Source organism: Carya illinoinensis, chromosome 14, assembly GCF_018687715.1.
Source record: "Carya illinoinensis cultivar Pawnee chromosome 14, C.illinoinensisPawnee_v1, whole genome shotgun sequence".
Taxonomy (NCBI): domain Eukaryota; kingdom Viridiplantae; phylum Streptophyta; class Magnoliopsida; order Fagales; family Juglandaceae; genus Carya; species Carya illinoinensis.
Genome location: NC_056765.1, coordinates 27,305,765 through 27,317,294, shown reverse-complemented (window position 1 = coordinate 27,317,294; position 11,530 = coordinate 27,305,765). Strand labels below are relative to the sequence as shown.

General features: G+C 35.7%; 1 protein-coding gene across 1 annotated transcript; it reads left to right on the top strand.

Annotated features, from left to right (window-relative positions):
• The first annotated feature begins 850 nt into the window (after positions 1-850).
• Positions 851-2,845, top strand: LOC122293414 (cytochrome P450 705A5-like). Its single transcript, XM_043101980.1, has 2 exons — positions 851-1,821; positions 1,993-2,845. The coding sequence occupies exons 1-2, from the start codon at positions 901-903 to the stop codon at positions 2,683-2,685; spliced, it is 1,614 nt and encodes a 537-aa protein (XP_042957914.1). The 5' UTR covers positions 851-900; the 3' UTR covers positions 2,686-2,845.
• The last annotated feature ends 8,685 nt before the right edge of the window (positions 2,846-11,530 follow it).

Sequence of the window (11,530 nt, the reverse complement as noted above, 5' to 3'; positions counted from 1 at the left end):
AAAAGAGAGTATGTGAAATAATTATTATGTAGAGATACTTATACAATTAATAATAAAATAGGATCTATTTGATATTTTTAATGTTCAATTAATCAATTTTTTTTCTAAATAATGGGGCTTTCTGTTTTTTTTTTTTTTTTTTTTTTTTTTTAAGAATCTATTTTTGGGGGCCATTAATTCTTTCACTACGGCCTAGGTTGCTGCCCTCCATTTAACTTGTGTCGTAGTACTTGTTTTACCCTAGTCATAAATATTAATATTTGACTTGTATCCATCGATATTACCGTTCAATATTACAGTTTATATATATTAATTTTTTTAATTTATTTTTTACTTAATAGTTAAAGAAGTGATTATTTATAAAATTATATAATTTTTCTTTTTTTAATAATTAAAAATATTAAAAAAATATTTTTTTAAAAAAATAATAAAATTAATTCCTATATTTATGCTAGCGATACGTACGTCCCGCAGTAAGCTACCACCATCCATTTAAATTAGGATACTGCTAGTGGGACCATTCTCCCTACATACAATCTAACAATAGATAAGTGCATTTTAAGTTTTTATTTTTTTATTTTTTTTTCTTTTATTCATTCTTTTATCATCTTTAAATATTTTTAAAAAAAAAAAATACATAAACTCAATAATATTTTCTTACTTAATCATTAAGAATTTTTTTCTTTTAAAAAGAAAATGCAAAAATCAATAAAAATAAAAAATTATATATATTATATAATGCAAGAATGTTGAATAGAATTTTTTATTATTTATTATCCTCCGTTAGGATGATTGACTTATTGGAAATCAATCGATCACGCACACACGTGTGTGTATATAAGCGGCACGTATGTCATCATGTAACCATGCAGAAAGACGGAGACTGCTAGCTACAGAGCCATGGCTTCCCTGAGTACCCTCACTAACACCCAATACTATTTTCTCTGTTTATTCCTATGGGTCCTTTCTATCTTCCTAATTCGATCCTTTTTCAGAAAATCCACGAAGAAAGTAGCTGCCAATGATCTCCACCTCCTTCCAAGCCCACCAGCCCTCCCACTCATCGGCCACCTACACCTCCTTGGTTCCTCCCTGTACAAATCCTTGCACAATCTCTCCCTCAAACATGGTCCCCTCTTCTGCCTCCGGATTGGCCCTTCTCGGACCATGCTAGTAGTTTCATCGGCCTCCGTCGCCACCGAAGTGTTTAAAGCCAATGATCTTGCCATTTCAAACCGCCCCGCTCTTGCTTTCATAGATGAAACACCTTATGGGCGTGCCGGATTCTTCAACGCCCCCTATGGCAAGTACTGGAGGTTCATGAAGAAGCTTGCCATGACACAATTGCTTAATACTACGCAGATTGAACGTTCACGCTCTATTCGACGCGAAGAACTTGTACAACTTTTGTGCAGACTGTTCGACAGTGCTCAGAGAAGAGAGCTAGTTGATTTGGGCACTGAGTTCGTGAAATTTACAAACAATTCCACCTGCAGGATGGCGATGAGCGCGAAGGTTTCAGGTGATAGTAGTGAAGCTGAGCAGATTAGGGCATTGGTGAAGGAGTCTATGCAGTTAGGGTCCAAGATTTATTTAGGGGAGATCTTGGGGCCTTTGAAGAGGTTGACTTTTTGGCTATATGGGAAGCAGACTGTAGATGTTTGCAAGAGGTACGATGCGATTCTGGAAAGGTTATGGAAGGAGCACGAGGAAAGCGGGAAGCGAGAGAATGAGGATTTGATGGATATACTAATAAAGGTATATAAAGATGAGAAAGCTGACTTCAAGATGAACAGAATCCATATCAAGGCTTTCTTGCAAGTACGTAGTTCTTCCAAATTGATATAATTAGTTTTACATATATATAATTTTTGATGTCTCATTCGTTATAATTATATATTTAATATTAATGTTCATATACAGAAAAATTAATGGATCAGCTTCAATTGATATATATATATATATATATTGGTCAATACTTTTCTCGTTTAGGATCTTTTCATTGCTGGCACTAGTACCTCTGCGGATGTCTTGCAATGGACGATGTCGGAGCTCATCAACCATCCTCAGATGTTCAAGAAGCTTAGAGATGAAATAGTTTCTGTCGTTGGCACTGGTACTAGACTGGTTGAGGAAATGGATGTCCCAAATCTCCCTTACTTGCAAGCAGTTGTCAAAGAAACACTAAGATTGTACCCACCAATTGGTGTGACAGCAAGAGAGTGCCGTGAAGATTGTAAGATAAAAGGCTATCACGTATCCCAAAATACTATGTTGGCAATCAATCTTTACAGCATAATGCGAGACCCAGAAGTTTGGGACAATCCAAATGAGTTTCGACCAGAGAGGTTCTTGGTTTCTAATAATTCTAAGTTACTACATGATAAGAACCAAAATCATGAGAATGAACTCACAGGCCGTCAAAGTTTGATTGATTATGTTCCATTTGGGGGTGGAAGGAGAGGGTGCCCTGGCTCAATTTTAGCATACAGCACAATAAATCAAACAATTGCGGCCATAGTTCAATGCTTTGATTGGAAGGTTGGAGGTGGAGGAGATCATGATCTGGAGCAGCCTAAGGTGGATATGGAAGTTGAGAATTCTGGCTTTGGTTTATGCAAGGCTCAATCACTTGTATGCCTTCCTTTGGTTCACTTCAACCCCTTTGCTGCTAATTCAATGTAAAATCAAATATATAGACTAGAATAATTGCTCTAAAGCATGCCCTAAAACAAGTTGTATGTATAATTAAGGATTGTCCAATTCATAACCGGCCAGCTTGCAGGATATATATATATATATATATATATATAATATATTATTCCTGTAGGGTAAGAAATAAACCATGGCCTTCACAAAAAACCATGTTTTTTTTTTTTTTTTCAATAAACATGTTGCTTGTAATTTATATATAACATGAGCACCAAAATGATCATTTGATGAATATTTTGAGTTAATTGCGCTCGCTCTTTCTGATATGTTCGAATTCTGATCTGCAGGTGTATAATATATATATATATATATATATATATATATATATATATATATTTATATGCTGAACGTTTTCTATCGATCTCACCAGTCAGTACGTCATGAGAACAATGGAATGTTTGTGTTTTCTCATTTTTTGCTCTCTTTTTTATAAATTTGTCTTGTTGCTATTTTATTATTTCGTAACAGAATATTTTCGGCTAGCAAAGCTCCTTGAAAATATTATTTTGGTCTCAAACTATTATTTGCGACATCTCTCAATTGAATGAATGACTTATGTGGCAAAAAAAGAAAAAAATCGCCGCAACAATTTCTCTAGTGGTACATAACCATGGTTGGTATTTTGTGGCGACAAAAATTGAGACAAGTTGTGGTGATAACTAGTCACTGAAAAAAGATTATTTATGACGACTTCCAAAAAATCACCAAAATTGAGAAGGTTTTCTTCAATAGGGGTGTAACTGGTTCGTTCGGTCTGATTTTGTACAATTTTTGAAATTGAACAAGTTATACCGATTTTGTATTCTTTAAAACCGATTCCACATTGATTACCTTTCTAAACCGGTATTTCCAGTTTTACCGATTCCAGTCTGGTTTTCCGATTTTAGTATAACTATATTATTATAAGTTATAGTGATTTCATATAGTATTAGTATTACTATATAAAAGTGTTTTAATATGGTACTAGTATTAATATTACTATATAAAAGTGATTTAATATTAATAAGTTATAGTGATTTAATATGGTATTAGTATACTAATGTATACCAATTAATTAAAGCAAAATGTAATTACTATACTAATATATATTAGTATTACTAATATATTATGTATTTATAACTACAACAAATTGAGGTTTTTCCCGCGAGGGAATTTGGTGGAAATATGGGGGGGCTATGTGGGAAAAATTCTTTCCCCACCAATTCTGTTCGTGAGTCGTTGGTGGTATATAATTCATGAGCAATAACCTTTTCGCATGGTAGAACTAACTCGTGGGAAAAAACCATCTTTTGTCACGACAGGAATGAGTGGAAAAAGATGTTTCAGTCCGTGGCAAATTGACTTGCAAACTATACCTTTATGGTGAGAGGAACCTCAGTTGCCACTAGAGCCATAGTCCCAAAAAACGAATTCGCCATGACTTCAACCGTCACTTGTTTAGTGGTATAAAGGTTTTCGCCACTCCCTTGATCGTGAGTGGAAGGCTTTTGGGAGGAGATGATCTCGTGATAAATTTTATTTAGTTACCAGCATACTTGTCAAAAAAACCCAGTAAGTTACCTGTACTGCCATTGCAAATATGTATTCCCCGTGAGAATGTTTCATCGCTAATAAGTATTTCTCTACAAATGTGCCAGTGGCTAAAGTTCTACAAGCCATGCACTCCTGTCGTGACAAAAAGTAGTAGCTAATATTTTCGTGTGGTGGCTTACCTTGTTATTTCCATGAGGAACATAAGTTGGAAAAAGTGACACCTAGGTGGGAACAAACAATTTTGCCACCAGCACTTGGGGTGAGAGGTTGGTGGCATATAATTCATGAACAAAATTAGTTTACCACAAAACTAATATTTGGTGGGTAAAATGTATGTTTTTGCCATGAAATGTTGTTGCGGGAATACGTATGAAATACATAAATTACTCCGTTTAGCACCATACAGTTGCGGTGACAATAGACTTTATGGTCATATAATTTTTTGGTGGCTATTAGTCAATCGGATTACATTGTCTCGTGGATAAAATTCCTTTTGCCAGCAGTTGTTGGGTGGGATGAAAAAAATATCCATTTGTCCAATAATTAAACTTTTGCCATGAGCAGCTTCGCACATCCATTATAGTTGGTCTAATTTTTTCTCCACCATTCCATTTTGTGGGCAATACATTTTGTTCCACGACATCTAAAAATTATATATCTATTTTTTACAACAGCTGCATCCTTTATACAATGTCACCTCACTTCACATTGTATAAACCAATGATCATTGGTTTATACAATATTTCACCTCATGACAACTAGTTTATATTTATACCTGTTAAATCAGTAATCAACTACAACTTTAGTGCATCCAAATATCTGCTGAAAACCATAACCTCAAAAAAAAAACCCCACTAATCTGATACCAATGCTCCATAATAACCTTTTAACTTTTGCAGAACAGATAACCATACCATCTGTTACATAAATCTCCATTGAAATAGCATTTATACACCAACCATCAACATATATGTATTAAACTGCTAGTTACATGCCAAGTAAAGTTTTTAAGTGTGGAAGTCAATAGCAAGTACATATAGCATGTGATAACTCAATTCCCTCTCCAAGGTGCATCTATGAGAACATGCTTAACTTCCATTGTGACAGCTTACAAACAATTGGTATGATGTTGCTAACAGCCCCTTCCAAGCCAATCTGATTTCCTGATTAACATAAAGCAAGTTGCTAAATGTTAACTTAACCTTACAAAAAAGCAAACTTTTAAAATAAGATTATACTTAACCAATGTATATTAATGACATGGGGTGGGCATGTACACAACTAATCTTTTTACCATACACTTGGGTTTATTTTCTATATCATGTCATATTCTAGCCCCTATTGCAGTTAGAGATTAATGCCATTGGAAAAATAAATCTATGCTCAGCTTGTGTATGGAAAAAGCCTTTTCAAATACTGGCACACAATTCCCAATCATAAATTTACTTGTATACACCTACCATTAGAACTTAGCTATTGTGTTCCTGCAGTTGCATTTACATCAATAAACCATAGCCATTGCCTCAGCCATTCAGGTTCACTAATTATAACTGACCATATATATCCCATGTACTGAACAGCCCAATTTCTATATGGATCTATCATCTGTTGCCTGAAAACCGTTTTCCAATATTTATACTAATAACACCATCTAACCTTCTACCAATGAAGATATGAGAGTATAATGAAAAAAGATATACTCTCATATCTTTTCTCACATCATCACATCATGACCCACAATCTAGATAACAACTTAATTAAACAAATCTACACAGGATTATCTCCCTTTGCTGAATATTTTGACCAAATCATGTCTATGCACCTCCGTCTCTTGACATACAAAAATCATATTCTGAAATGATTTCAAAATTTCCAACCAATTTTGATATGCACTAAGCATAAGTACATTGACCAAACAGAATTTATATATAATATCCACTTTGATGCTAACTGACCAACATGATTATGATAGTCCATTGAAGTGGGTTTCCTTATAGCTCCAAATTAGTTAGATAAGAGAGGGTTTCCTTATCTTCTAACTACTTAGGGCTAATATATATCTAGAGCATATAAACTAACCCAATTGGTGTTAGTTAATAATTAGTGCATACAGAGTTTAGGTTATTTTGAATCATAATCATGTGAATCAGTATCTGCAATTGTCATTTTATATAAATTTATTAACATAGACAAATTAAGGACACAACTATTTACCTCTTTCCACAATCCATATGGCTGAAAGCTGGACAGTATTCTCCTAACCTGCAATTTTGAAAACAATTAAATCAGCTTCTGCAATTGAATTTTTCCTGTCAACTATTGAATCCTAATGCTGTACGTTTCCCAATTAAAAATACATCCACGAAATCTTATATCTGAACTTACCCTTTCATAACAACAACATAGCTGAAGCTCAAAAAGTTAACCCTTCCAAACTGTTTTTCCAGCACTGGTTACTATATATGCACCCTAACTATATCACTAAAGTACCAAAAAACTATGATAGGGACATTGGTAGTTGGCCATTGGGTTGTTACATATGTTATAAATAGTCTAACAAAAAATTCTGGCCACAAAATTTCCATTACAAAAAATTTATATCACTTCATGTGAGATGCCTAAGCATCTCGCTGAGTCTCTCCATGAGACTCACTACCGTTGTTATACTGATCAGTGCTCCTATAGCTCATTAACAGCTTCTCATGCTCTGAAAAATTCCTCATCAAGTCCGCAATATCACCCATCATAGCGTCCAGTTTGCTTTTGTACATTTCAGCTTCAGTCTTGTGATGTTGATTCTCCTCCGATAGACGGATAAATGCCCTGCTGTTCTTCATTGAAGGAGTGGGGTCTGGAATCACCATGTGGCCCATCCCGAGTGAGTACCCAGATCTGTACCCTAAGACTTCTTTGAAGATTGTTTCAGCTGCTTCTTCGACATCGTCCTCGGTATCTTTTTCCGCTAACCTCTCCATCATTACATTCTGAAAATGTTATCAAAGGAAAAGCATGCTCCCTGTTAAACACTGTCTCAGCCTGTTAAAACATATAAAATTAAACTAAGGCCACACTTACGTAATTATGTTCGGTTGCTGCGTTGATGAATTTACCCTTCCGTGTTGAAAAATGTGTTTCCTTGTAGAATTCTACCATATTTTGCGCGCTCTCCCGCTGAATTGAACAATTAACAGTTAATTTATTCAACCCTATACTCATAATCTGAATTATATTATACAACCATACAGTTATCACAAACCTTCTCTTCTAGTATCCGTATAAATGATTTTCGGCCACCGGTATGTTTGACTTTCAGTTTTTGCCTATTTGAACTATTCCTTCTAGACTTCTCCTGCATGAGTTTCCAAAGTCCTTAATGCCCCGTAATAAAGTAGAACTACTATGTATTATTTAAACTTATGCAATAGCAAATAAAATAGGAATACCTACTTTGATCGATAGTGCCTAATACTTGCAAACAGCTAAAATACTATACCCTTTTTCAATACATTTTTAATGTGGTAAATAAAAATCTGAAACTTAATGGGGAAGGAAATACCTTGAATGTTGCACTTGCCCACCGTTCACATAGCTTTTCCCATACAGCTTTCTCCACCTTCTCCGTCCCACCATGTAAAGCCTCTTCATGTGAAGCATATTTTAAATACACCTTGTGTAATGCATAATGATATGCATTATACTTGTCGGCCAAATGTGTCTCAACCATCTCACGATGGTTGTCTCTACTCCAATCGAGAACAAAATCTGCCTGCAATATAAAATATTAACTTCAGCATTTTGAGACGCCAAACATGCGTGCATCCATAACTAGGATACGTAAGCATTCGATGTATATATTTGCAACTAAAGTCGAACTCCTACCCTAACACGGTCAATCAGTTCTTGCTTTTCAGCGTCGGGTACACAACTCCAACTAGCATGCCTCATGTCGGCATGTACTTTAATCATCTCCGTTAGTCGGCCAGTGAATATTGCTGCATTCTCGCAAGATGGCCCTCGATGCCCATCTTGTATAACCAGTGGTATTTTCCCCACTTTTCAAATAGGGTGCCCTTCGCTGGGCCTCGACCTCTTTTCTTACTATGTGGATCTACATCAATACATCAATTGATATATGTAAATTTTAGAAGGTAATAAAATGAGCCAAGAATATATTCTGCCTATGACCATTGTACATCAATTGAGTAGAACTCAATAAATTGCCTAGCTTTGAATCTACTGATGACATACCTGTATTTGTAATGCCCTCTCCAACCTGGTTACCACCCAAAACCTCTTGTGGGACCAAGGCTCCTACATCCTGAGTGGAATCATTTGACTCAGGCTCATCCCGTAACACGGTTCGCGGAGGCAACGCTGCTTGTACTGGACTGCTGTTCAGCTCAACTCTACCATGTCTAACTCGACCCCCCCGAAACCTGATACTTCTCACCATCCTTGGCTTTGCTAGTGGGTGGAAATACCAACTGTTTTTGCTGCATGCAACTAGGACACCATGTTAGTGCATACATAATATAGTATGTATACAAAACATATATCGAACTATAAGTCGTTAAATGATAAGGAAGCCTCTAACTGTTATGTTGTTGGCATTATAGATTACTATCAGGACCATACTAACAGGATCTAGCATATAATTAAATATTTGGGCAGTTTATGCCTATACTTTAAGCCCCTTGGACAAATATTGACCTCTATTGTTTTGGTGAAAACAGAACAGACCAGCTGGTTTCACATTCATCCGCTATCTAAGGCTTTTCTAAGTGAGTGGGGTGGCAGACTTGTCATGCCATACCGTAAAACTACCATGTTATGTCAAAATTGAATGCAACATTATTTCTTAATCTGTAGTTAAGACTAAAACCCCTCAAACCTGGTCATATTCTGCCTATAAATCAGAGTTGTATATCATTTCCCACAACTATTGAGAGTGCAGCACTTTTTAGTACAGTATGTAGGAGTATAATATCACTTCTAACCCATGTTTTGTCCAACCACTACAACATTAGCTTAAAAAACACCCATTGTGTACTGCTATTTCATCTTTTCTATGTGGAAAAAATACAATGCTTTCCGACAACCATAACCATTGCCGTGATGTATAGTGCATGATAATTTTCCCCTCACCTTACCTTAATGTAATCAACAGATAAGTACATAAACATAGCCTCCAAACACGTGAGCCTAAGCCTAAGAAGACATACCAAATCCATGCTTTACAAGAATCCAGTTGTTGGAAAGTGATTTGAGAAGCTAAACAAAGAAAAAGTGCTCGATAACTCCCTAAAGAACAAATGAGGAGAAGCACAAAAAAAATTAATTACTCTCTTTGCAATGTGTACCTGGTTTAACTTTTTGGCTTGCTTGGCAGATGTAAAGATTATAGATAAGCAGCTTGTTGTGAAGAAATATAGAGGAAATGGCCAGCAGCTCCGTCGTAAGTTCAGCTAAACCCGTAGATGCAGGAAAAGGTTGAATAAGCTCTCAGCTTTTTTTCAACTGGAAAGATGCATGTTCAGAACTGAGGCAACGAAAACAGGTTTATTACAATTCAAACTTCTCCAGCTTAATTGTCTGCTGCCACCAACTTCCCAGCTGTCAATCCCTTATCATTCCTACTTGCAGTTCAGCCTTGCTGTGGACCCCATCACTGGCGCCATTTCCCAGCTGAAATCCATCACAAATTTCCTATCCCGCCCTTTAATCACAAATCTCCCGCTCTGTCCTGTGTGTTAAATTATCTATATCCACCACTTTCTTTGCAATTTTTTTTTAAACTTATTAACCAGCTGTGTGGATCCCACCATGGATCTGGTGGCACAATTTACGTATCATATATGCTGAATTTATTATACATACAAGTTTAATTGTTAATAGACTCTTGTATATGCGCTGAATTCATCCCTTGCAAACACGTGAGCCTAGATTTTTCCCTTGAGTTGTCCAGGTAGCTAGGTGATCAATTATTAATTATTGAAAAACCCCAATTCTTTATTAAAATTAATTCTGCACTAGACCAACCTAAGGATACTGCATTCTGATTTTTTGCAGCAAATTGGGGGTTATTAATGCCATGCAAAAAAGCGATCCTGATTTATTGCCATGGAATCGAACTCAACTAATAGACACTCTTGACCTACTGGAGATTGAGCGATTACAGGGGGAGTATAGGAAAAAATCATTATGGAGCCCCAGCTGTTTGATTCATCTTTTTCAGAAGATAAAGCTAACAGTTGGATCAATAACTCCCTAAAGTAATTGAGCTTTTACGTATCATAAAATGTTCATTTCCCACACATCTTGCAATGACCAATAGTTTAAATAATATCCCCAGCTCTTGACCCATGCTTTCAATGGTTATATCATATACCTCACTATTCCGTATAATCCCCTAGATGTTTATTTCTAGCCATGTATATGTATATTTAACTTTGCAGCAACCATCCATTTGTTATAACCCTGTTATGTTATTTTGTCTATAGTTATTACTCCCCCATTGGGATGCATTTATACCCTATGTGATCCATGTAGAGTGCTTTGATTTCATCTTATACAGCATCAATATGTAGGTTGTGCATGCAATTTTCCCATACTAAATCCAAGTAGAAGTACAAACCTAAACTACAATAGCTATCCTAAATCTTTCAGTTACACAAATTGCTGTCTTATCAAAATGTTCTGAATTCTATATCAACCTCATTAATATAGAAATTTCTAAGTCAACTTTATCCATTGCCGTGCAATTCGTTACATCCTGATTATCCCAAGCCACTATCACTGCAACAAACGCTTTCCATCGACATTTGATTGGGGTGGACCAACCACAGCATATCCTTGAAAGTGCATATGCTGAAATCTGCACAAAATATGGAACTCCCATCTATGAGTAACTCTTTACTTATATTTCTAAGTTAACAAAAACCTATCAGCTTTATTAACCATAATTTTCCATAAGATGGTCAACCAAACTTCATACCCATGGAATTCGTATCATTTTATAGGCACATAGATTAATTTGCCTATTAACCAAATTGCACTTTTGGTTACATTTTTCAAACCTTTAATTTACTAAGTACGACAACTATCCACAATGGAACTCATTGAATATGCAAATCAAACCTTTAAGGCTTTGCAGTTGAATATCCATACCTACCCTTGTGATGACACAGCTGAAAATACTATCACACCATGCCCATCCCATAATTATAATGACCATGCATTTGGACCTTCAACATATAGGAAAAATTAATTTCCAAACAGCAAGTTA

What these genes read in the sequence shown, in the direction of transcription:
- LOC122293414 (XM_043101980.1), top strand. Translation starts at nt 901, where the DNA reads ATGGCTTCCCTGAGTACCCTCACTAACACCCAATACTATTTTCTCTGT. An exon ending in ATATCAAGGCTTTCTTGCAA is followed by an intron (nt 1,822 to 1,992) that starts GTACGTAGTTCT and finishes TTTCTCGTTTAG; the next exon opens with GATCTTTTCATTGCTGGCAC.